The sequence below is a fragment of the Marmota monax genome, unplaced genomic scaffold, assembly GCF_021218885.2.
Source record: "Marmota monax isolate L192 unplaced genomic scaffold, Marmota_monax_Labrador192_F-V1.1 WCK01_AAM20220418_F8-fsc00071, whole genome shotgun sequence".
Taxonomy (NCBI): domain Eukaryota; kingdom Metazoa; phylum Chordata; class Mammalia; order Rodentia; family Sciuridae; genus Marmota; species Marmota monax.
The window spans coordinates 8,578,178-8,605,511 of NW_026695217.1; the positions used below are offsets into that span (position 1 = coordinate 8,578,178).

Genomic DNA, 27,334 nt, shown 5'->3' on the forward strand with positions numbered 1-27,334 from the left:
AAATTTTGGATATGATTTGAAGTAATGGCTCAACTTCAGTCTTTTCCACATCAGGGACCCCAGGGACACAGCAGCAGCAAGGGCTCTTATCCACTTGCAAGAGTCGCTCTGGCCACCCACCCAGAAGCCACTTCCTTTCTGACAGTCTGAGCCAGTCCCTCACCTTCGAAGGTCATTCCATTCCCCTCTCCAGGAACCAGTTCACAGGAGTGGTTTAGCTGTTTAGCTGGCGTGGATCAATGTGACGAGAAGGGACGGCCTCCTTTGTGGGAGCTGTGGAAGTCAGCCCCGGGCCAGCATCTCCATGGTGTCTCTACACCACCATCAAGGGGGACACAACCTGAGGGGAGTGTCGCTGAGCTTCCGAGTGAACCACCTGGACACCTCCCCACCTCTGAACTGACTTTAGAAATGACAACCCGCCATATTCAGCTAGTCTGATCAGGATTCCTGTTTCAACAGAAGTCCTAAACTTCAAGTATTTCTCAATAGGATCAAAGCAGTGAGCTTAATTTCTTTATTTTATTCAAAAGACTTATTTTAAACATCTGTAAAACATTCATCAATCCATTACCATTTTATTTTTATTTAAATTCAAATGGCAGAAGTAACAAGAGTGTGCAGAGGAGCTGATTCCATACAACGGTGCCCTGGCGCAGGACCACCCACCTTGTAGCAGCCTCTGCACCAGGTCCCTCGACCTCCATCCACTTAGGTGACACTGTTCGAAAAGGGACACTGTCAAGGATTAGCTCTTACCAGCGGAGATGACCTTTCCCAAAACAAAACCCAGTAACTAGATCTTAAGCCAGCGCTCCAGTCACTTCACTCAGGGCAGTTCCACCTCTGAGGAGCATCGGAGACCACACCGCCATTCTCAGCTGCCCAACTGTGCACCACACATCTTCTTTGGCAACTTTACCAATGCCACAGACAACTCTAAAAGTTGGGATCAACTTGAGTGTTTCAATATTTCACTGCAATTACCTAAATGTAATTTCTAATAGATGCTAGAACAGGAAAGTCTTCAAACATGCCTCTAATATTGGCAAGGGGGAAAATCCCGCTAAATACTCACTAAAAGCTTGTTAGTTACATACACATACATAATTCAGCTTAACCGCTGAAAACATTAAAATATTAGCTCCAATTCCCCACCATATCTTCTACAACAAAAGGAAAAAAAAATGAGGAGGGGCTGGAGATGTAGCTCAGTGGTGGAGCGCTGGCCTGTCACGACAACCCTGGGTCCATCCCCAGCACTGCAGAAAACAAAACAGTGAAGACATTAATATCTGGGCATTTGTCCATTTTTTTCTGGAAGGCTATAAACTCAAAACGGCCTAAAATTAGCCAGAACTTTATACAAATTCTCACAAAAATACCTCAAAACTTATAATTTTAAAATGTTGACAGGTTATTAGTTTTTACTCCTTGCTCCATGAATGGAGCCAGTTCTGGAGGTGTGGAAGTTCAGGTCCAGAAGTGCAACTAAGAAATCTTTTCTATCTAAAACAAAACCACCAACTTACAATGGCTGCCACTAAAAATGATCACCACAACATTCACACCAAGTACATTAAAAGGGGTACCGCAGAAAAAGCAATACAAAGCACATTTACCTAGCACAGATAAATGGTGAAGGTCAGCCAGCAGAGATCTCAAACAGGCACACATGCAAACGCTTGTGCCCACACTTGCACAAATGATAAGAGGGCCTCAGCTGAAAACTGTATGTACAGTGTGCGTACAACTGAGAAGACAAACAACTGAAAACACTTCAAGGCCAATGCCACAACAAAGTCCAGTGAAATGCTAAGTGACAGTCTTACAAACTGGTCTCTTGGGATCAGCCAGGGACGCTGCTCTAGGAGATGCCCTCCTCTTGATCAGGCATTTCTGTCTTCACCGAGAACACGTCTGCCAGCATGTGCTTTGGGATCTCAGAGCCCCGGACCTTCAGGGCGTAACAAGCGTTCTCCACTTTGGCTAGACTCTGTTTCAGGGTGTACAGCTTCTTGGAGACCTCATAAGGCCCAGTGTTGCCAATGAAGGAGAACCCATCGTACACCTGGCGCAAAAACTGGCTCACTTCAAAGGGGGTATCGATGTCCCCATTCCCCACACTGTTAATACACATCCGCATCAATTCTCCAGTTAGATCGGCCACTCCCAGAAGGTAATCCACAGGTGTGACTTTCAGTTTCCAAGTGACAAGATGCTTATCTTGTGCATCCAAGGAGGGCTAGAAAACAAAAAACAGAAAGCAATGCACACAAAGAAAGCACACTGGAGAGCGCATATGCGGGAACCCAGCCGCCCCAGTCCACTGTATCCAAGTGGAACGCAGCACCTGTGCTAGGGAAGAGGAACCCGCCCGTGGCCTGGGAAAGAGTGACCAGAGGCCCAGGGTGCTGAGATCCATACTGCCCCAGGAAGACCAACTGCCTCCAGCTTGACTAGACAGAGGAAAGTGTTCTTCAACATGGCCTCATGATCTGGCAGCACAAAAATCGCCATTCAACCGACAATTACACAGCCTTCCCAAGCCAGTCGGCCCCTCTCCACTCAAAATCAACCACCATGACTGGGGGCCTCTCGCTGCAGCACCCCGGCTCTCTCACACTCCTGTGCCCTTCCTGCACTCGGCCTATGAAATCAGAACCTGGAATCAATACTAAAACCTACCCATGGACCCTTTACTGGGGAGGACGAGTGCAGCGATCACACCCACGTGGAATGTGTTCCGCTAGGAATTACTCACTAGTTCTTTCAGCGCTCCTTGGTGGTTCCCTCTGCAGCCTCCTCAAATACTCCTCAAACCTTTAACTCCCCTGAGCAACCCCCTCTACCCCAAGCCTCTTGGTATCAGTACAGCTGCCTACTCCCTGGCACCACCTCTCCTGCCAACAGAGCCCCACTGCACCCCCAGATGCTTCGCCCTCCCTCCTCCAGGCCAGTGGTCCCTCTTGCTTTGAGGTTAACACTTCCAAGGATCTCGCGGCATCTCCTCCCACCTCTTCCAGCACCTTTCTGCATTCGGTGTATGCCCTTGGCAAATTATCTCATCTAAAACCTCAGTCTCCTCATCTGTAATATGGATAACAGGACCCTCTCAGAGATTTATTTTATGGATTAAATGAGACAGCACTGACCCCATCCTCAACACAATGCTCCAACACAAGTACACACTCAGTGCTGGCAGCAAGCATCCACGTGCAAACCCTCTCTCCACATCATTCTCTCTCTTCCAGATCACCTTTGTAGTGGTGAGGTCAGACTATAAACTGTATGAGCCCTGGCTAGGTGACGGTGCAACTACAGCCGAGACTGTAGGAAGCAGGAACCGCACAGGTGGGCAGGTAAGAACTGTGCTTATATAACCTGATGAACTAGTGCACTATTTCTTTTGAGGAAAACTTAAGGTAAGGAGTAGGGCAGGCTGAGGCCAGAAGACAGATGGGATTCAATGTCACATCAAGGAATCTTTTCTTAGAGGTGATGAAGAGTCTCTGAGAAGTGACTAAGGACACGGCAGAGCCCAACCTGCTTTCATCACGATCAATGTGGCTGCTGTGCAGCCAGTGCAGGAATCCCAACGCTGCTCCTCAGAGACCATCTGTCCCCTTCCTTATCACATAGCAAAGGAACGTGGCCCAAGAATCAGCAGAGGTGAGAGGGCTGGGGCGGTAACAGAAATGGTATGTATCCAGAGCTGGCTTCCCAATCATTCCGATGCTTTAAAATCACATCATGAGTACCTGCCATGTTCCTATCAGAGACTGGCACCTTTTAGAAAAGCAGGCTGGGGGTGGAGGGTGGAGAGGAGTACATTTATTTCACAAGCCATTCATAAAATAAACTTAAGGAAAATGCTAGTTCTTTGTTTCTACCATGATATGGAGGTTATAAATAAGTTGATTTTAGAAAAAGAAGCATGATTTAAAAATTAACAAACTTCAACAAATTGGCAGCAATATCTTCCTGAAAATTATTAGTAAAGAAAAGAAATTTAAAGTATAATTTTTTCAAGATGGATACTATAGTATTTAGGGTGAAATACCATGATATTGCTAATTTGCTTTATAATGGCTTAATTAAAAACATTTAGAAAATGCAAATATGTCACAATGCTAACAACCACTGAGTCCTGCTTGTGGGCACAGGGCCCTCACTTTGTTTTTACCCTGTACTGTTCTGTATGCTCGAAACTTTGTAATTTTTAAATAAAGTCAGTTTGACAATATCCTCAAGAGGCAAACTAGAGCACAATACCTACCCTATCAAATCCCAGCACCAAATACCCTCAACATTAAAAGGAAATGCCATTTAGGAACGTGGCTTGGCAACCTGACAGTGCATGTGACGACAAGCACCACACCCTGAAACAACCTGGTGCCAGTGGCACGGCAGGCACTCTGCTCCCAGTCTGTCTGCTTCCCTGGACACTCCTGTCTGGGGAGGAGGGAGCAGGAAGGGGGCTGTGGCAATCCCGGGTGGCACTAAGAAGCAGGGTCAAGCGGGTCGCTTGTTTCTCACGGCAGCTCACCCACCCTTTGCCAGCAGGCAGGAGCCTCACTGGTCGGAGCGGAGCTCCTCAGTCGGTGTCACACACTGCAGCGCAGCGCAGAGCAGCCCGTGGCGTCCTCAAGGCCCGGCAGTCATGCCACATTGGCCCCTGTGTCAGACTAGCTTCCAGCTGATCTACAGGAAGTCTACTACTGCAGCTCCTTCCACCTCCCACCTGCCTATCCTGACTCTCTGGTGCTAAAAGTAATAAAAGGTGGGGGAAAAGGCAAAAAAAGGGAAACAAATTTTATCAGAAGTTTATGTCACAATTTTACATCAAAAGGTACATCATTCAAAATGGCCCTCCCTGTGGAATTGCAAATTGATGCAACTACTCCGGAAAGCAGTATGGAGATTACTCAGAAAACCTGGAATAGAACCACCATTTGACCCTGTTATCCGACTCCTCAGTTCATACCCAAAGGACTTAAAATCAGCATACTACAGTAAGGCAGCCACGTCAATGTTTATAGCAGCTCAATTCACAATAGCCAAGCTATGGAACCAACCTAGGTGCCTTTCAACAGATGAATAGATATAGAAAATGTGGTATGCACAATGGAATATTACTCAGCCTTAAAGAATAAAATTATGGCATTTGCTGGTACATGGATGGAAATGGAGAGTATCATGCTAAGTAAAATAAGCCAATCCCAAAAGCCAAGGCTAAATGTTCTCTCTGACATGTGGATGTTGACTCATAGAATAGAAGTATTTTGGATTAGATAAAGGGGAATGAAGGGAAGGGAGTGGGATAGGAATAGGAGAGAGACTAGAATGAGTTGGACATAACTTTCCTATGTTCATATATGAATACATGACCAGTGTAATTCCACATCAAGTATAACTAGAAGAACAGGAAGTTGCACTCATGTATATACAATATGTCAAAATACATTCTACTGTCAGGTATAACCAAAACAAACAAAAAGAAAAAAGGGCCCACCCTGTTGCCTCAGTGTTCTATCTTAAAATCCAGAAAGAAAAAAGAAAGAGTGCTTGTTTAAAAAAAAATCTACCTGCAAGGGGGCTGGGGATGTGGCTCAAGCGGTAGCACACTCGCCTGGCATGCGTGCGGCCCGGGTTCGATCCTCAGCACCACATACAAACAAAGATGTTGTGTCTGCCGGTAACTAAAAAATAAATATTAAAATTCTCTCTCTCTCACTCTCTCTCTCTCTCTAGAAAAAAAAAAAATCTACCTGCAGGGACTGGGGTTGTAGCTCAGCAGCAAAGCGCCTGCCTAGTACGTGCGGGGCGCTGGGTTCAATCCTTAGCACCTCATAAAAATAAAATAAAGGTATTGTGTCCAACTACAACTAAAACAAAATATTTAAAAAAAAAATCTACCTGCAAAAAGTCAATTCACAAGAGCTACATAAATTCAGACACAAGCATCATGATCTAAGTGATTCAGAGCTCTCACTATGCAACGATGACTTCACTGGATCCCTTGGGTATGGAGTATGTATGTGGCCTCACTACAAAGCTTGAGGTCAAAGCCTCTCCAACAAGGCTCTGAGGCAGCACCTAGCACAAGGGACCACTGCAGCCCACTTTGAAAAATTCTGGCACAGAGACGAGACAGAGGCTAGGATGCAAAATGCCTGGTTTCAAATATCAGTGCTGCCACTTGGCTGTGTGGCTTTTTTTTTTTTTTTTTTTTTGTCCTGGGGATTAAACCCAGGGCATAACCACTGAGCTACACCCCAGGCCTTTTGTTTTATTTATTTATTTTTTAATTTTGGACAGGGTCTTACTAAGTTGCTGAGGCTGGCTTTGAACTTGCAATCTTCCTGATGGGATCACAGAAGCAAGCCACCATGCCTTACTTGTTGTGTGATTTCTTGTTAGCTATTCTTTAAAAGCCTAATTCCTTCTCTGTAAAATGGGGTTATAATTCTTATCTCACAAGGTTAATAAAAGAACTAATGACAGTGCTTGCTTTAGGCAGAAGAGTGTTTCTTTTCCCAATGTACCCCAAGCTGTTCCTCTTCTATCCCTAACTAGAACATTTAAAAGCTCTATTTCCCTGGGTGAGAATCTAAAATCACACGGATCATACCCATCTCAATCTTCTCCACATGGAGCCAGTCCATCCCCTACAACCATTAAGCCATTATGTATACTATACAAATGAGAAATATTTTAAGTTCTCACAGTCTTATTTTCTTTCCCACTGTCTTCTGTTGTAAATACCAACTCTTTATTAATTTCATCCATACTGATTAATGACCGTGTTTTGATGAAGTGTTGAAAAGAGACAGCTTCCACATATTCCTGCAGTCCTGAAAAAAAGAAAAAAAAAAAAAATCACTAAGGGAAGACTAAACGAATAGAACTGTCACAGTCCGAGACTTTCCCCGACCACATCGCACACTTTTTCCGAGGCCTTTGTACCAAGGCTGATGGGACTGACGGCCCCGGCTCTCATGGTTGGCTAGCTGGAGCAAGGCATGTGCTCCAGTGCTGTTCCTGCTGCGTCAGCAGTGCCTTGCACAGAGCAGACATAGAAACACAACTAAATAAAGACATCCATTTTTGAAAAAAAACAGGTAATGTAATGTAATTCCATTTAGTTGTGGAAGAACACTTAATAACTAGGAACACGCCTGTTGTGAAAACCTACAAAACACAGTAGGAGCACAGGTTCACTCTGGGAGGTGAAGTTCTGCATAGGGTGGAGGGGTGCTGGCACCACTATGGACAACCTGACACCAGGAGCTGCCCGGACCCAGCTCATAGAGGGGACCCTGTCACGGGCACTGTGCCTCGGGCTCTTCTTGAGCTGTTATAGAGGGTCCTGCCTGCACTGCTTTAATCATGTCCCCTAAAGTCTGACATGCTATATCTGACCTTCAAAAAGCAAGCATTCATCTAAAGAGTATCACCAAGTATTGGTCCTGATCTGGTCACGTCAAGCCACTGCGGAATAGACCAATTTATGAGGTCAAGTTTTCTTGGTCCAGTTTTTTTCTTTTTTTAATTTTAGATTTACTTAATTATGACAGCAGAATGCATTTCAATTCATAGTACACATACACAGCACAATTTTTCATGTCTCTGGTGATATACGAAGCAGAGTCTCACCATTAGTGTCTTCATACGTGTACCTAGGGTAATGATGTCCATCTCGTTCCACCGTCTTTCCTACCTGTGCCCCTCCCTTCCCCTTCCTCCCCTTTGCTCTATCTAAAGTTCCTCCATTGCTCCCCATGCCCACCCCCATCCCCATTATGGATCAGCATCCACACACATCAGAGAAAACATTCGGCCTTTGGTTTTTTTGGTCCAGTTTTCTTAAAGTGGCATGAATGTTTTATGAAGTGGTATTAACTTCAGAGCCACATGAAAAAAGGCACATGGTAGGAAAAAAGCTGGACCCCTCCCCATACCGTCTACTCTGCTGAATTTGACATTACTTCACACATAGCTATTTCTAAGAACACCAACATTTTTAGCAATACAATATTATTCTTTTGTATCACTTTTGTATCACTCGGGAGCACCGTGTTGCAGAAGCAGCTAGAATTCTTGTTTGATTGCCACATAATGTAGCTTCACTAAGATGGACTTTAAAACAAACGTTTCAGTAGGAAGAGCGACTCGTAACACTCCCACTGCCAGGGCAGAGACCACCGTGCTTGATGCACGGTATTCACACGGAGCTCCAAGCTTGGAGGTTGGTTCCACTCAATTTTACTACCTACAAATTAATTTTTTTTTTGGGCGGGGGGGGTTTTACTGGGGATTGAACCCAGGGGTGCTTAACGACTGAGTCACATCTCTAGCCCTTTTTTTATATTTTATTTAGAGACAGGGTCTCACTGAGGCCTAGTGCCTCACTAAATTGCTCAGGCTGGCTTTGAACTTGCGATCCTCCTGCCTTAGCCTCCTGTGCCGCTTGAATTACAGGTATGTGCCATCGTGCCCAGCTGCTAGTTTGCTTTCTGACTGATTATTGGCTTATTCTGTTACGGTCTACATCTAGGAACGTTCCCCAGAAGCCCATGTGCTGGGATATACAGCAAGTGGAAGGACTGGACTAAGACCTGTAACCTCATCAGTGGATTAATCCAGTTGATGGATTAGTGATCTGGACTCATTGGGTGGTGACTGCAGGCAGGTGGGGCATGATTAGAAGAGAAGAGCGCTGGGGGCCTGCCCTTGGGAACTCCACCTGGCTGGTCAAAAGCCCAGCAGCTGTCCTCTGCCTCCACCCTCCCACCTAGTGCTCTGCCTCTCCTCAGGCCAAGGGCAGAGGAGGCCCTGACCATAGGACCTAAGTGTTCTGAACCATAAGCCAAAATAAACTCTTCCTCTAAGCTGTTCTTGCCAGGCATCTGGGTGGTGGTGATCAAAGGCGAGCGTAGCTCCACCTATCACTGAACTGACTCCTCCTTAACTACACAAGGCACTCCAACGCAGGGTGCCTACCCTCAGCTCAGCTCCCTTCCTCCTCTTGCATGTCCACAAACTCCTTAAAAGGCTCTGCTCAACCAAGCAACACAGACCCAAGAAGAATGTCCTCGTGTACCACAGAGGACCTGGGAAGGCAGAATCTCCGCCTTTCACTGAGGCCCAGGGGTCCAGATTAGACCCTACTGGTCTCTGTGAGCAAAACAGCAATTTAGCAAGCAATGCTTGTTCACCATAAAATGAATTCTATCACCCTGCTTAGAGAACAATGGTGATTAGAATCCTTTTGATTTTGTTTTTAGAATTAGTTTCATTATTGCCAGGCATGGTGGCATACAACTGTAATCCCAGCAACTTGGGAGGCTGAGGCAGGAGAATCATAAGTTTAAGGCCAGCCTTTGCAACCTAAAGAGGCCCTGTTTCAATAGATAAAAAGGGCTGGAGGTGTGGCTCAGTGTTAAAGCACCCCTGGGTTCAATGCTCAATCCCACCAAGAAAAAAAAAAAAACATCTTAACCATTTTTAATTGTACATGTCAGTGGTAATAAATACATCCCTAATAGTGTACACACCATCACCATCTCACCTTGTGTGGGGTGGGGGCTGCTGGGGGAACCCAGGGCCTGTGCGTGCCAGGCAGCACTCTATCACTGCACTACGTCCCCAGCCCCTCCAGAACCCCCTCATTTTGCAAAACTGGGATCTTCTTTTAAACAGCATCTCCCCATTTTTCCCTCCTTGGATACTGGCAACCATCAGTCTTTCTGTCCCTGGTTTTGACTACAGACCTGGCATAAGGGGAACCACAGTATCTGTCCTTCTGTGACTGTCATTTCACTTAGCTTGAAGTCCTTAAGTCTCATCCATGTGCATCATGAATCAGAACTGCCTTCCTCTGTGAGGTGGAGAAACACTCAACGATATGAACAGGCCACATTCTGCCTCTCCGTCCACCCTTACTCAGGTGGGTTCGGGTCACCTCCAGCTTTTGAAGAATGCTGCCGTGGACAGGGGACAAGCACCCGCTCAAGCCCCTGCTGTCAAGTCTCATGGGTCTTTACCCAGAAGCCCCGGATAAAACAGCTAACAATTAAGATAAGACCTGAACAACAAGCCCTGGGCCCACTCTCTCAGTGCCCATCGAACCTTGCTTGGCTGCATTACCGATAGTCAGTCCTTCCTTCATGACAGCTGAGGCCTGAAGTCAAGTGAAAAGGGCTGTAGTTCAAATGCTCATGCTTTCCCCGGTTTCACCTGCTTTACATGCAGCTCCACATAAACACGCCCACTGTTCTTACCTTTTCCCACTGAATTTCCACTACAACTTTCCCCAATGCTTCAACATCATCTCCTTTTTAATATATATATATTTCTTTTTAGTTGTACACAATATCTTTGCTTTAGTTTATTCATTTTTATGTGGTGCTGAGGTTTGAACCCAGGGCCTCACACGTGTTAGGCAAGTGTTCTACTGCTGATCCCCGGCCCCAGCCCTCAATGTCATCTCCTAACACTTACTTTCACAGTCCCACACTCCTCTGTGCCTACGAATTCTCAGATCTTTTTCTACATATAAAATGTTTTGATGCATCCCAATCAAGGCAGCCCTCATAATTCCCACCACACAAAACTTGTGCTTCAGGGAAAAATGAAAGCCTGTCTGACTCATAAATGCAACTCCATCCCCTTGACAACTGGGCTCCTGGCCCTTTCCCCAAAGATAGTACCTTGTGGAAGAGACCAAATGCCTAATAAACTGATTCAAATAACCTTCTCTGTTCATTCTCACTAATCTTATGAAACTTTAAAGTGTCCTGGCAAAAATAATATAAATTTTGCTATTCAAATATTCTGAATTATCAGCCAGGTGTGGCAGTGCAGCATGTAATACCAGATGCTCAGAGATAAGGCAGGAGCATTTCAAGTTCAAGGCCAGCCTCGGCAACTTAGCAAGACCCTATCTCAAAATTTTAAAAAAATAAAAATAAGGACTAGGAATGGAACTCGGTGGCAGAGTACTTATCTAGCAGGCATGAGGCCCTGGGTTCTATCCCCAGGACCACAAATATTTGGAACTATCTAGACAGTTGTATTTGACTTATAGTTATTGCCACAGTCCGGCTGCAGCAAAATAACCGGGGGGTGACGAACAACTTGTGTACGTTGATACAGCAGGAGTGGAAGCCATTTATTGCAGGACAGGAGCAGTATTTATACATTCCACACAGCTTATCTAATTAACATAAACTAGATACATCAGTCAACCAATAAGGAATCTCCACACTTAATGGCTCGTTTTTGTTACTTCTCAAACCACTCCCTCTGGCATTTTGCCAGGCACCATCCAGACTTGTTTACGAACTCTAACATTCCCCTGGCAAAATGCCAGGTGTTATTTTGACTTGTTTACAGACTCTAACAAGTTATCTTGGATTTGAGTCCATTAAAAAAAATATATTGTTACAGAGAAAACTCAGAATCAGAAGTCCTGATTTATTCATTGGGAAAAAGTCATACAGAATAAGAGGACCCAAAATGTATCCGTGGTGCCACTCTCTGTCAGACATGGGTAGCTGTCTGATGTTAAGTTTTCCTGAGGTTAAGTTGTCATTGGGACACTCAGGATATGTTAACAAAAGTCACTTCAGAAGTAAGGTGGCCAATTCTGTTCCACAGAAATTAGGTTTCATGTTGTATCATCGAGAAAGTTCAAGGACAACTGGCCCAAAACACTAAACAGCATTTTGTTCACAAGTAGGTAAAAGGATGTTTAGACAAGCTGTGCTTAAACTTGATGACAAGGACATCCGTTATGTTCAGCATATAATCTCCAAGGTGAAAATTCTCAGCCTACTGCCACATGTCATCAAACAATGCCTTCCCCTTTGCCTTTACCTTGGATAAAATCCAATCAGAATTATTTACAGAATCAGCTTCCAGTAAGAGGGATGTCTAGAGGCTGACTTCATGTAATTTCTTTTTCTCCTTGTTTCCCTATTAGAACATATACAGGGAAACTCAATAAAAGGATTCTAAATATCTTTGCTCACTCTTTTTTTTTTTTAATTTTTTTTTTTTTGAAGTTGTAGATGGACAGACTGCCTTTATTTTAATTTGTATGTGGTGCTAAGGATTGAACCCAGTACCTTGCACATGCTAGGCAAGCGCTCTGCCACTGAGCTACAACCTCAGCCCCTCTCATTCTTAAATTACATCTTAAGCAATACACATTTAGTCCAATTCTCCATCAAAAACCATATGCAAGGGCTGGGGTGTAGCTCTGTAGTGGGGTACTTGCCTGGCATGTGAGAGGCCCTGGTTCTATCCCCAGTGCCAGCAAAACAAACAAACAAAGCATATAAAGGTAAACAGGTGAGACAGGCTTTGTGATAAATCACAACCTCACGTCTCAATTTCATTAGCAGGCTTCTGATGCTTTCTAGAAACTGTTTTCCACAGGTCTCAGCGATCCTGCCCCGAGCTGTACCTGAGAGGAGGGAAAGCAGGTGTCCACATGAAGGCTTGCAGGATGGTAACAGCAGTGCCACTCACAGGGGCCAAAGGGGAAACTGAGCGGCAGGTGAGCCAACGTGGTACCCTCGGGTAATAGACTGCAAACAACTAGCGTGGGGGACATGTACGGGAAGTCCCGACACATGCCAAGATACAGCCAGCCTTGAAAAGATGATGCTACCTGAAAGCAGCCTGACTCAAAAGGCCACATGTTGCTTAACTGTATTTACATGAGATGCCAGCGGAGAAACTCATACAGACAGAAAGGAAATTAGTAGTTGCTAGGGCTTGGGGCAATGGCAGATGATGTGGCAGCACACTTTGTGTGCTCTACCACAGCGTGATGCACAAGAGTCTGTGAGGAGAAGGAAGGGCCTCTCTGACTTGGTGCACCAGCTCCAAAACAATGAGAAGACCCATCCTTACCAAGTGAGACCTGGGCTCCAGAGAGCCCCAGGAAAGCAACAGGAATGTTCAGAGGTATAAAGAGGTTTAAAACACTTCCAGGGTGGGAGCTGATGTCCTCCACCACCCTTTGAATTACAAAATCACTTAAAAATTAGCTGAATACTCTCAAACAAAATGAAAATCTCCACAAAAAGCTTAAAATCTAAGAATAGGCATATACCCAAATTTTCCACTAAATCAAAAGAACACAAAATTACCACACTGGGCAGAGAAGAAATTACTAGTCATCCAACGTCTCTTGTTCTCCTTGGTACAGAGGGACCTTATTTCCCACTCTCCCCTGCAGTCAGATGTGGCTGTGACACTGGCCCATAGAAGTGGCCAAAGTCCCTCCTGCACGTCCACAGCTGCACCAGAAACCCTCAGCACCTCCCTCCACTCTCCTCCTTCCCCAGCCTCAGTCCTGCGCTGATGCCCTGGTGGTTCTGACACTGGTGACATCAGAGGCTGGACAGCCGCGTCCCTGAACGACCAGGTGGGCAGAGCACGCTCAGCACCACTACTACACAGTCTGCATTGAGAAGAGAAGGAAATCACTTCCACCTTGGCGAGCCACCATGATGCCACCGGCCAGCCATTTGTGTCCCCACTTGGCTTTACCTTAACTCACCAAGGTCTCTGGCACTTCTCTTAAACAGATACACAGATATTCACATCCTACTTCATTTTCTAGTATGCCTTCCCAGTTTTGCTAATATGCTGAAACTATCAAATTTCTCTGTACGACTATAATGGACTTCAGAACTTTCTTATTGGAAAATACTTGGATTAAGTGTGATACATTAATATCGATCCAATTCCAGCTACTATGTTTAATAGTACTGGAAACATTTTCTTTTAGAAAAAACAACAGTGAAATTAAAAACTCACAAAGCAAACCATCAGATAAAGGATATGGTTGGGAAAAAAGGGGGTCTTTTAAAAATAGTTTTGTTCTTCATTGTTTCAACATTTTTCAAGTACATACAAAAATAAAACCTTTGCAGAGACTTGAGTCTACATTCCAATAAGGGAGAGGGAGACAATGAAGAAACAGTGTAAGTTGTTTGGTGGTATGAAAAAAGAAAACAATTAACATATACTGGTTTATAAAGAAAACCTTAATATCTGGGGTAAGCAAGACAGAAGCCCTTACTAGGACTAGATTCTAAAGTCAAGAGGTAAACTGAATCCACTCAAAGACACCAAGGACACCCTTGGTGGCTTACTACCTTGGGCATAACTTCTGTGATCCTCAATTTCTTAATTTGTAAAATGGTAAAAATAATTTAGGGGTATTGCAAGAATTGAAAGAAATCATGAATATAAGAATAGTGGCTTAAAAAATACCTCCAACAAGCTCAGTGCGGTGGCACACGCTTGCACTCCCAGCTGCTTGGGAGGCAGGGAGTACAGGAGGACTACAAGTCTCAGGCCAGCCTGGCCCTGAATCAAAAAAACGAAAAATTATGGTGGTGTTGGGGTACAGCTCAATAGTAAAGCACCCCTGGGTCCAGTACCAATTTTAAAAAGGCTAGGGACAGAGTTTGGTGGCAGAGCGCCCTGGGTTCAATACCCAGTACTGCCAACCAACTAAAAGGAAAGAAAGCAATGTGTAGGAAACAGACCTACGGTTTTGCTGTTGTTCAACACAAGGATACTCATGTCTGTACCCCTTAGGAAATGGTCTGTGTGCCACTATACTTAATAGGCCCAGAACTCCTTTAGTTCAATGCCAGAACTGTTTTATCTCCAAGTCAAAAGAACAACTACTTGGAGTAACACCAAAACAAACACGTAACAATGACAAGCAGCAGGCAATTCGTAAGCACCTTATTGTTAACACACTCTAATTGTAAATAGTCAATTTTATTAAATAAATGTCAGAAAATTTTTAAGTCCTGGATACTCTTTGACTGTTTTATTCCTTAACTTTAAAAATCTTTATTGCTTCAACTGAAATAATTTTAAGGACTTTCTGCAGCAAAGTGGGCTATAAGGAATCAAATCCCTACTTTTTAAAATCCAAGAGTAGGTTCTTCTCAAAGAAAACTCCAATAAGGGCCTGAAACAGACAAGGTATGCACGAGCGTCCTCAGTGACACAGTGAACAGAAGTCTAGAACAGCTGTGCCCATCCCACTCCCTCCCAACCTGAGGAACATCACTGGCAACCAAGGCAAGCCACACCGCAGAGCTGCAAGGTGTCTTTGGAGTGGTTATGCACGTGGCCCTGGCTGCTGGCACTCTTTCCCCACCCCTCACCTGTGAGTTAAGTGAAGGACATGCCAAGTAGAGCCAATGGGCCAAATCTCAGATGTCCCACTCAGTGCCTGGGGAATAGTGCAGAACAGAGCATAGCCATAACCTGGTAAGAAACCGGGAAGCTTGATCCACTCAAGAAAAACTACATCACTTTTCACCTTTGCAACACCAAAACTGTGAGGAAAACACACAAGTTTTTATAAAGATACACAAGAGTATATACGTGTGTATGTATGTTACTGGGGATTAAAGTCGGGGCACTAAACCACTGAGCCACATCCCCAGCCCTTTTTAGATTTTATTTTGAGACATGGTCTCAGCAAGTTGCTAAGGGCCTCCCTAAGTTCTGAGGCTGGCTCTGAACTTGTGATTCTCCTGCCTCAGCCTCCTGAGTGGCTGGGATCACAGGCATGCGCCACTGCACCAGGCAAAGATACAAGTTTTAAGGACAGATCAACGTGACAAGTAGGGACAACTGTGGTCAGCTTTTATATGTTGCCATTAAGTTTTTGTATGACAGGTTTCCTGCATGATGTGAAGGAAACAATGACAGGAGTACAGAGCTCTTCAAACTCGCCTTCAGTCACTCAAGCCAACAGGAAGCTCCAGAGACCTGCAACTGAGACTCTGCTCACTGTGATGCAGTGAGACAGGCTGTGCTGCTGCTTCAATCAAAGTCTTTCTGGAAACCTGGCTCCCCAGCACCAACCCCAACAGCCAGTGTCCCTCAGGATTTCAAGTGCACAACCAACACAGCTTCTACTGAGACTGGCTACCTTTCCACTGCTCCAGCTGGCACTCCAGCTATGGGAGGTGAGGTGGCCGTAACTCACCAGGTCTCCCTTGAGAGCGTGGCACTCAGATACAAACACGCTTCTCCTGCCTCATCTCTGACAAGATACACACGCAACTGCGGCCTGCAGGGCACTTTGGACAGAGTTCCAATTTACCTTCTCCCCAAGGCACCTCCACTAGGAGGAGCAAAGGTGGAGGACAAGAGTGTGAGGTAGAGATGGCCACCAATACCGACCCACCACCAGCCAGGAATGAGAGCCAAGGGAAGCCACCAGAGGTTTTGACAGAGAGCACCACCCCTAAGAATGAATGGCTCTTCCACTGAGCACACTACACCTGTACCACAGCACTGCCAGAAAGGGAAGCACTGCCCATGTGGTCCCCAATGCAAAGAGCACCCTTGGTAAAGGAGCAAAGAACTCACGTGTCAACACTAGCTTTTCTTGGTTTTAAGAAAAAATGAGGTGCAGTTTACCTACAGCACTACACCAGTCAATAAATGAATCTTCACGTGTGTTTATCTATCTAACCACCCAGATCAAAATGTAAAACATTCCCATCACCTCAGGAGGTTCCCTTGTGCCCCTAGTCAACAACCCTGCCGGCCACTCCATTTCCTGGAAACCACTGTTCTCCCTTCTGTCTCCCACATCAGACCTGCCTGCACTCACATACCACCCAAGAAGAAAAATACAAGTGCTCTTCTGGGCCTGCTTATTTTGCCCAGTGACCATGAGATTCCTGTGACACTGCTGCAGATATTTGCCATTTTTATTGCTTGTAGTAGATTTCATAAAACTACGTCATTCGTGTATCCACTTTCCTACTGACGGACACTGTGATCACTGTTCAATTCAGGCATTATGACAAGAGATGCTCCGGGTCTCTTCAGGTCTTCTGCGTTGTACAGCGCAGGCTAAGGTCCAGATGCCGCCAGCTCATCCTTTAAGTCTCTATAACTGGGCCACACTGGGAGCAAGGAGAGCTCACTGTGGTCCTACTTCTGTGTTATGCAGTCTATCAGGACAACAGCACTTTTTCATATGTACATCAGCCATTTGACGGTCTTTATTTGGGTGGGGAGGACAGCCTCTGTTCAAGTTTTTTCTTCATTTTTACAATATTTTTCTTTTTGATTATTTGTAAGAATCTTTATCCAAAAGTGTATTTTAAATGTATTCTCTCATGTTTTAGCTTGCTTTTTCACTTCCTTATTTACAACTTTTGAGAAACAGAACGCCTTTTTTTTTTATTATTAGTTGTTCAAAACATTACAAAGCTCTTGACATATTTCATACATTTAATTCAAGCGGATTATGAACTCCCATTTTTACCCCGTATACAGATTGCAGAATCACATCGGTTACACATCCACTTTTTTACATACTGCCATACTAGTGTATGTTGTATTCTGCTGCCCTTCCTATCCTCTACTATCCCCCCTTCCCTCCCCTCCCCTCCCCTCCCATCTTCTCTCTCTACCCCATCTACTGTAGTTCATTTCTCTCTCTTGTTTTTTTTTCCCTTTCCCCTCACTTCCTATTATAAGTAATTTTGTATAACAATGAGGGTCTCCTTCCATTACCATGCAATTTCCCTTCTCTCTCCCTTTCCCTCCCCCCTCTCGTCCCTGTAGAACGCCTTAACTTTAATGATATTCAATTGATCCACTGTTCTTTAACAGGTACTGTATTCTGTCATTCTGAACTCTTTCCCACACCAGGTCATGAAGATATCTCAGATATTTTCTGCTAGAAGATGGGCTTAGCTTTCCCTTCACCTTCCCACCAACATCTCTGGCCTTCTCACCCTAGTGAAATCTGTCTTAGATCTGAGGTGGTACCTTCTGACAATACAAACTGAATGCATTAAACCACGCTCATTACTGATGGCTATTATTTAAAAACAAATAAGCTGTGGGAGGCCAACCTTGCACATGACTGGGTCACACTCCCTAGCTGAGTGCTGAGGCATTCAGTCACAGAAATGTGGCACCCTTCTTGGGTGCGAGGGTCCTGTCTCGTGAATGGGTGTGTCTTGCTACAGCCCCATGGGTGAGGCTATGCTGACCTGTTCCTTTGTAATATAACCCCTTGCCCTGTTTAGGATAGACTCTTCCATGTAAGTGCCTTGTGTTTGTCCCCTTCTCTCACTGTGCCCTTGGGTGTGGCCTACCCAGGTGTCAGTCAACCTGCTGACAGTGGACATCATGAAGATAGACTCAGCCCCCTGAAACCTGACCCCTTGCCTCATTTGAATAGCTTCTCCTCAATAAAAGGGGTCAGCGCATGCTCTCACGCTCTCTCTCTTTCTACGGACCCTTAAGGTCAGAGGAGCCGTCACAGCCCAAAGAAAAAGGTATTTGTGTCTCTTGTGTGGTTATTTTGTGCAGCCCAGTTAGCCCAGTTTAACTGGAATGACCCCTGAGCCTTTTAGTCAGGAGATTAGAAACCCGGCAATAAGCCCCTGATATGAACTAACAAATGACAGAGTTGGGTCCTTAACTCCTCTGGGAATGGCTGCAACAACTCCTCACAGACCTGGGCTTTCATATTAGTCTCCAACAGTGCATCTCACCTCCAAGACCCCACTGCACACGCAGCTACCATCTGACACCAAAGCTGAAAGACAATTCATCATTTCTGAGAAACAAGTGCTGAAACTAGACACACACTGAGCAGACAGACAAGTGAACACGTGTCCCAACCCTGCTACAAGTCCTAGGGTACACCTGGGTGGCACATCACCTCTCCCAGCAATGGACTTGGGTTCAGAAGAGGACAGAGGAAAGGACTGAGAACTCTGAATGTTCATTCAACTCATGGGACAGCGGTGACCACCAAGATTCTTTAAAATAAACAGATAAAACCCAACCCTATCCCCAGGCTCCCAGATGGAGTCACAGTGGGAGACGTTTGGGTTCATCTAGCTAAGGGACACACTCTCCTCCATGAACTACCAAAGTACAAACTGAGAATCACCATGAGACTTTCCTTTAGTGAGAAATGAGATATTCCCTGTCTACTGAATAAAACCAAGAAAGTTCATTCTACTACCTTTATATTTCCAATTACCATATTAGATCAGTAACTATTGTTACACAGTCAGAAAAACAAAGCCAACTGAATGTTTCTAGACGGTCTTCACATTACCCAAAAGACCCTGTTTTTTTTTTTAAAACAGCCAATGTGATTTTATCAGATATCAACTAAAATTCACGCAACTCAGACATAAATCATGTAGCATTTTTTCTAAAACAAAGCTCCCCTGAGGTGAAGGCAGACTCACCCGTGGTGATGGCTCGGTGGAACTGATGCATGTCTTCTCCTGACAGCTCCTGGGCTACCTGCAATATTTTTTGTCTGACACCATCCAATTTAACTTCTGATTCAGTGAGTATTTCTTCCATATCAGGAGCACTATAATTAAGATATTGGGAACTTTTAGAAATTCAGCTTTAATAATGAAAAACCAAAATCATCCAAATATGAGTTAACTGGACTAAATATCTATGTATTTGGATACTTTTAACCCTTATCTACAATTATATTTTATTAATTTAATGGAAAATGTTGTAATATACTATTAGCACAAAAATTGATTTTAGACAACTAAGAAAAAAATTAACTGCCACATTCAATGAATATGTACAGCATATATGTTTCCATTTAATGGAATAAAAATTAGAGTATTAGAGACTTATCTTAAAAGTTCTAAATGGTGGTGCATGCCTGTAATCCCAGCTACTCAGGAGGCTCAGAAGAAGAACTGCAAGCTCAAAGCCAACCTCAGCAGCTTAGGGACCCTCTGTCTAAAGAAAATAAAAGTGGCTGGGGATGTAGTTCAATAATAGAGCAACCCCTGACTCAACACCCAGTTTTAAGTTAGGGCTGGGGATATGGCTCAGGGATGGAGCACTGCAAGGCACTAGGTTTGATTTCCAGTATCACGCAAAAAAAAGTTTTAAGGGGCTGGGGTTGTGGCTCAGTGGTAGAGCACTCGCCTAGCATGCGCGAGGCACTGGGTTCGATCCTCAGCACCAAATAAATGTAAAATAAGGATATTGTGTCCACCTAAAACTTAACAAGAAACATTTTTTAAAAAAGTTTTAAGTTAGTGAAGGAATACCTCAATAATGTTTTTGATAAAAGAAGGCTATCACAGTTGGCCTTACCTAATGCTTGACAAGATACATAGTGGAACATCAATCACAGCTACCCCTCTGGAGTGGCATCTAGAATTTGCAACTAGAATCTCTTTTGGAACAGGACCCAGATATATGAGCTGGGAGCTCCAGGGCAGGCACCTTTTACCCCACATGGAACAGAGAAGCAAAGGAAGCTGGCCACATAAAGTATGAAGCAAAGGAAAAAGCAACAGTGAAAACTGCGAGACACACAGCGGCATCTGCGTAATCACTGCCGCGCACTTCCCTGCTCTGTTTACGCTACTCTAGGTGGTTTCTTTACTTTCAGGCAAGACATCAAATACAGACAGTCTGCTTAGAACGAGAACATAGTAAGCTGGGCACAGTAGCCCACACCTTTAATAGCTCGGGAGGCTGAGGCAGAAGGTTCATAAGTCCAAGGCCAGCCTCAGCAACTTAGCAAGATCCTGTCTCAAAAAAGGGCTGAGGATGTGGCTCAGTGATTAAGCACCCCGAGTTCAATCTTTGGTACCAAAAAAGAACAACATAAAGTCCTAAAGGAAGACAATAACAGAAAAGTCAAACAAAGAAGAACTTTCAAAGACAAGTAGTTGATAATACCATGTGCTACAAACAGGTAAAATAAAACGGTAGTACGTGCACTACAGTTAACAGTATGAAGGTAACAGAACAACTTTAACAACTGAAAGAGTGCAATGAGTTGGAAACAAATGAGGATGACCCTACCTTAACATTTATTTAATATTAAATTTCCACACCTATTACCAAAGTAAAATTTGAATGTAATAGGCTCTAATAAGTAATCCAAAATTTATTTTCTCAAATAGCTATATCTGAATGATCTTCATAAAACAGAAAATCCCTGGTTGCTCCAAAATTAAGAATTTTCCCCACCTATTTTTAACAAAACATTAGTTTTAAAATGTACTTGCTGCTAATACTCTCTGATCCCAATATATTCACAAAGACACCACATCTGACAGCCAGTGACTGTTCATTGAAGTATAAAAAATATATGTAACTGTATCCAACTGTAACAAATTTTAAATAGGCTTACGCACCTTGTAATCCTATGGAGGAGAAAAATGGTCCTTTTACTTTCAACGGTTATGTCCCGGCTGAGTTTCACCAGCCTCTCGTACTTGTCATGCCGCGCATCCAGTTCCTGCTGAAACGCTGAGAACACAGATGACCATAAGCAGGTGCGCGCTCTCTCAAGCCTAGCGACTCACACAGCAGAACGCGAGGCGAATGCAGGCGTGATCGCAGCCATCTGCCTTCACTTGACGAGGAACATGAGCAGAACACGCAGTCACCTAGTCTCAAACACAGGAGGCAGGACACTGTCCTCCAAATACCTTTCTGAACATGACAACAAGGCACAGAAACACACCATTCATGAATCCCTGAGGCTAACAGAGCCCATGAACTGCATTAAAGCAGCACTGGTGAACTAAATTAAGATGAAAGGAGCTTTGTGAACTACACCTCGGTTCCTTAAAAGCTAAAAATATGACTATCACACGTAAGTATCTAGTAATACTCCAGTCAATTTATTATAAATCATGTGAACCTGGGGGCTGGGCTTGTGGCTCAGCGCCACAGCGCTGGCCTAGCATGTGTGAGGCCCTGGGTTTGAGCCTCAGCACCACATAAAAATAAAATAAAGGTATTGTGTCCACTACAACTAAAAAATAAAATATTTTTAAAAATTAAAAAAAATAAATAAACCATGTGAACTTAAAATGCACATTATTTCACCTTGTTACTATACTGCATTCAAACCAAATGTACTTGAAAAAATACTATTTTCAAGAAATAAAGAGGAAAAAAAGATTAAAAATTCACAATCATTATATGAATTGGTTTTATTTTAACTACAGGGATAAACCATAAAGTATTCAGCAAACCAGAGAAAGTCATGGGAAAGTCAGTCTGAAAATGCAGTCAGAAACATCACAACTTTAATAAGACCAAGCGAAGACCAGCTAAGAACTGAGTCAGACAACACAGGATGTGAGAAACCTAGAAAGAGGGGCTGGGGCTGGGGTCAGTAGCAGAGCACTTGGATAGCATGTGCGAGGACTGGGTTCTATCCTCAGCCCCACATAAAGATGAATAAGTAAAACAAATATATTGTGTCCACCTACAATTAAAAACAAAATTTAAAAAAAAAAAAAAAAGAAAAGAAATCTAGAAAGAGGGGGCTGGGACACAACCCACTAGTGGAGTGTCTGCCTAGCATGTGCAAGACCCTGTGTTCAACGCCCAGCACCACACCAAAAAAAAAGGAGGAAAGAAAGAAAGAAATCAACCAGAGGCTGGGGCTGCAGCTCAGTGGCTGAGCACTCACCTTGCATGTATGAGGCCCTGGGTTCAATCCTCAGCACCACACAAAAATAAATAAATAAAAAAGATTTTGTGTCCCATCTACAACTAAAAAAAATATTTAAAAAAAAAAAAAAAAAGAAAGAAATCAACCAATCAATCTAGGAAGAGGAGAACCAAGGAAAAAACTAGAAAGTAAGAGTTCCCAAGAACAAGGGGAGGCTGAAAACAGCTGTGGTATCCAGTCTGATGATTCATCCTGACACTGTGAAGAGACAACACTATGTAACCACGAGAGTCTCCTTCCCCACTTTCACTCCTCTTTTCCTTCCTGATTATAGAACAAGGCATTGCACAATCTCTAAAACATCTCGCCCCAAACATCCTTTGCTTGAATGTGACCACTCTGACTCCTATACTTACTGTTTTTCCTGACCCTGTATGAGCAATTATTGCTCAAGGCACTACTGAAGGGAATTTCTGTTTATACTGGTGAAATATAATTGCTTTTAAACTAATAAATTTTCATTTCTTCTGCTCAAATTGCTTTTGACAAATATTAGGAAAGATTTTTATTCTAATTGCCTTTATTTACAAAAAATCTAATTTAATATTATCAAATACAAAGTGTTTTTTAAGCTTTTTTAATAAACTCTTCACCATGAACTGCTGTTTCAGTTCAAGATGTTTTCCTTACTAAAATCTGTAGCAAGTAACAAAATTATTTTTATTACTTTTTAAAAGACCCCATCTGAGGCATTGGTATACTTATAATGGAGAAAAAGGTATAATTTTAATTGAAAGAAAATGTTTTACCTTTTCTAGAATACAAAGCTCATTTTATTATACTACACAAACATACACATATATAAAAAAACATTAACTAAAACAGTCAAACACCAGGAGTCTGTAGACATATTAAGATCACCTGCAGGAAAAATAATGCGCAGAATCCAAGATATTCAAATAGTGAAATCACACCTCCCCTGGCCTGCTTTCCTGCTGCTCCTGATTCACACTGCTGCCTCTCTGTAACACCATTCCCACCGACCACCTCGTGGTCCACACTTCATCACTCAGAATGGCAGCTGCCCCTTCTCACTTCCTCTCCAGACCCTGACCATGCTTCCCTGGTTCCTTATTTCCCAACATTTATGCTTCACCAGCTAACATTCTATTGTCTACTTATCAGTGTGTTAACTGGTTCATTCAGGAAGGCAAGAGCTCTGTCCCCACCACCACATCCTCAGAGCACAGGATAGCGGTGAAGGCCCAGAGATAGATGTTGAAAAACACTTGACTTGCTAGCTAAAGTCACCGTAGTACAACATGCTGGACAAGAGCACATCTACAGTTTGAAATGAATCCACCACCTGCCAGTGGCATGCTATGTCCCATAAATAAAATTTATGAAAAGATACTACAAATCCACCTGCCCACTGAGCACTGCCTCTAGTATGCAATGAACTGTCCTACCCTGTAACTAGTGGACGGCAGCCTTTCTAAATGGATGTTATGCTGCTGGAATTCACACTATAACTATTCATTAGAGCTACTGATACAAATGAGTTCTAAAGCACTGTTCAATCTGCTGCACAGTCTTCCCTCATATCCCGCTACCTGCAGAAAAGCAGAACAATCCATTGGCAACTAAAAAATATTTAAAAATAAAATTGATATTGTAATGTGATTCTGCAATCTGTACAATCAAAAAAATGAGAAATTACACCCCAATTGATTCAAATGTATGAATTGCCAAGATTAAAAAAAACTGATATTATAAAATAAGATTTTAAGTTTCTTTACTCTTATGCGTCAACAGTAGTAAAATATTCATCTAATGACTCCTTTTAATGAAGTAAGTATACCTTTGACAGCAAAGTATTTCCTGAAGCATCTTGGGTTTAAGTTTAACCAACAACATCATCTCATCACATTTTCTCTGTAAGATAGTGTTCTCATTGAAGACCTTCCTGGGGCTGGGGCTGGGGCTGAGTGGTAGAGCACTTGTCTGGCATGTGTGAGGCACTGGGTTCCATCCTCAGCACCACATATAAATAAAACAAAGTTATTGTGTTCATCTACAACTTAAAAGAAAAAGAAAGACCTCTGCTCAAACCTCCTTCCACAGACCTATAATCTTTACAAGGACACTTGGCAATCTTGGAGGAGAATATTTTAATTTGCTTAGAATACAAAATGGCTAGAAGGCAAAAACTGCACTTAAAAATATTAATATGCACAAAACAATTATTTACTCTATAAAAATGAAAAGGACAAAATCACCTTATTTCTAAAGTACATGGAAATCAAAGGTTCTACTAGAAACCAAAATATTCTTAAATTGCAGACATGCCTTACTTGGGTTCTCCCACAGAGGAGGCTCACAATGAGCATTTTGTGAAAAATGTAAAGACATGCCCACCTTTGTGAACATGAGATGTGATCATAAAATGACACTAACTGCTTACAAAAATTACCTTTAATTAAGATAAATTAGCTTTCCACATAAAATATGTATATCTCCAGAAAAGAAATGCCTTTTTTCACATTGATGACTTTCTCCTGTTCTTTGCTTGTCTTCCTGTCCTCATGACTTCACCAAGCTATAACTGACACATCAAAATTGTGCACACAGGTTGGGGATGTAGCTCAGCGGCAGAGCACTTTTCCAGCATGCACAAGGCCCTGGGTTTAATCCCTAGCACCAAAAAATGATCATGAATACATACAGCACACAACCTGATGCTAGTACACATGAACATCGTGACATCCTTGTGCTAATGAGCACAACCATCACCTCACAAAGGTCTATTTTTATGTGGCTGAGAGTATTTCAGAGCTACTCTGTAAATTTCAAGTATCAGCTTTCCAAATTCTCAAGCATCATCATTGAAATGCCCATAAACCACTTACTTCTCTCATTAATGACCTTATTTCAGAAGCATTTTCACTCCAAAGACCCAGAAGTTGCCTGGCTTATAGGGAATCGACAGATGTGTTCTGCCAAGAATTAAAAAGCAAGAACTTAAATAAACTATTAGCCAAGTTAGTAGCTGGCCAGGACCTCAATTATAATTTTTATAAGCAGCTTTTATTACTAAGATGAAATTAGGCCAAGATTTCATCCAATATTTCAAGGTAATAGACATTTATTATTTAATCATACACTGTATTATGAATACTTTAAGGCTCACTGTGAGCTGGATATATTAATTTTACAAAATTAATATAAAATTAGATAAGATACAATTGTTATCCTCAAGGAACTCAGGCCAGTATCAGAGATAAAACAAATAAATAAGATGTAATTGTGTTATAGCAAATATACATATTAGGTTTAGCTGAAAGATATCAATAACCATCTCTTCACTAAGTGGATGGATAATGAACATGTTTACCACCAACAAGCTACTTGAACCAGATCTCAGAGAAAATCGTGATTCATCAAATAGGCAATGAAGGCACTGAATTAGGAGCAACTCCAAGCTGTACGAAGCTGTATCAGTATGCTCTCTGTTCAATTACAGCTAATTTTCTTGAATCATTGAAGATCACTGTAGGTACTGTGCTAGCCTCAAACTATCTGAGACTCTCCCCTTTTAAAAAAAAAAAATGAAACCTAATTCCTTTCCCCTTAAACATGAGGTGGTTTTAAAATTGCCTTGCTTCTAGCAAATACAATGTGGTAAAAGTGATAGTGTGTGATGTCTGAGGTTTGCAGGTTAAGGGCCTGTGGTTTCCTCCTTATTCTCTCTAGGGAAAGTAGGTGCCATTCATGAGGACACTCCCGCAGCTCTATGGCCAGGAACAGAGAGCTGCTTGTAGTCAGAAGGCTTAGACTGTGAACAGCTCAATCCCTCAAGCCCCAATCTAGCTTTCAATGACTGCCAGTCAGAACCGGCCAGGTGAATACTTTCCTTGTTACTGAACCACAGAAACTATGCAGTACAGGTCAGCAGACAGAGGGGGCAGAGGAAGGATTCTGTCTTGTGGTTTCAAAATGGGGAGAAACCTGATCAGTTTAGTAGGCTGAGAACAAGGCGACCGTGGATCTATACGCGTATGTAATTCACTAACAACGTTCCCATCCCGTGCCAGGTCACAACAGTCTGCCTTCAAAAGACTGGTTAACAAAACGAACACACACTGAACACGAACATGCTAGGCAACCAGCCGAGGCACCACGACCCAGGCCCAGGGCAACGTCCAGGCCCGTGCCGTGCTCAGTACCCACTGCCAGCGTGGGGCTGCGGGCCCTGGAGTCACGCCTCTGGACTTCAGGCTTTCCCGGCAGAGCCACCCGCGTGCCCACCGCGGCAGCCCGGGAAAGCAGGTGCACACGGACGCGCCGCGGCCGGCCCCCGCCCGCCAGCCCGGGGCACTTACACTTGAAGGCCAGCATCACTGGCGACGACGCGCTCACATCCTTGCCCTCTCTGCGTTGGCCGTGCGGAAAGTTGTCGTGCTTCCTCTTCCTGAAGCCGCCCGGGCCTGTGCGGAAGAGAGGGGCGCTGGGTGGACTCGCGCCGCCGCGCCCTCCCGCCCCGGCCTCCCGCGCCCGGGCTCCCCGGGACTCCCGGCGGCAGGCGCGGCCGCTGCGATCGGACGGCGGCGCAGCCCGAGACCCGACGGTCACCGCGCCCGCGCCCGAGCCCTCCGCGAACGCCACCTTCTTTGCCGCTCATGTCGGGCCGCCTTCGCCGGGACGCGCAGAGACTGCAGGCCGCGGAACGCAGCACAGCGCCGGCGCAGCGGTCGACAAGACAGGACAAGGGCCTGCGGGGCAACCGCGCGACGCGTGATGGCCACGCACACCGGAAGCGCGCTC

The 27,334-nt window shown here is 43.9% G+C and overlaps 1 protein-coding gene across 1 annotated transcript; it reads right to left on the minus strand.

Moving 5' to 3' along the window:
• Nucleotides 1–503: 503 nt before the first annotated feature.
• Tsnax (translin associated factor X) lies at nucleotides 504–27,334 on the minus strand. Its single transcript, XM_046432110.2, has 6 exons — nucleotides 27,176–27,334; nucleotides 26,893–26,997; nucleotides 21,237–21,351; nucleotides 19,296–19,426; nucleotides 6,730–6,857; nucleotides 504–2,245 (listed from the first exon to the last, which is right to left on the minus strand). Exons 1-6 carry the CDS (start codon nucleotides 27,189–27,191, stop codon nucleotides 1,868–1,870), a joined length of 873 nt encoding a protein of 290 aa, XP_046288066.1. The 5' UTR covers nucleotides 27,192–27,334; the 3' UTR covers nucleotides 504–1,867.

What these genes read in the sequence shown, in the direction of transcription:
- Tsnax (XM_046432110.2), bottom strand. An exon ending in CTCCTCCATAGGATTACAAG is followed by an intron (nt 19,427 to 21,236) that starts GTGCGTAAGCCT and finishes TCTTAATTATAG; the next exon opens with TGCTCCTGATATGGAAGAAA. An exon ending in GTGGGAAAGAAAATAAGACT is followed by an intron (nt 2,246 to 6,729) that starts GTGAGAACTTAA and finishes TTTGTTTTCTAG; the next exon opens with CCCTCCTTGGATGCACAAGA.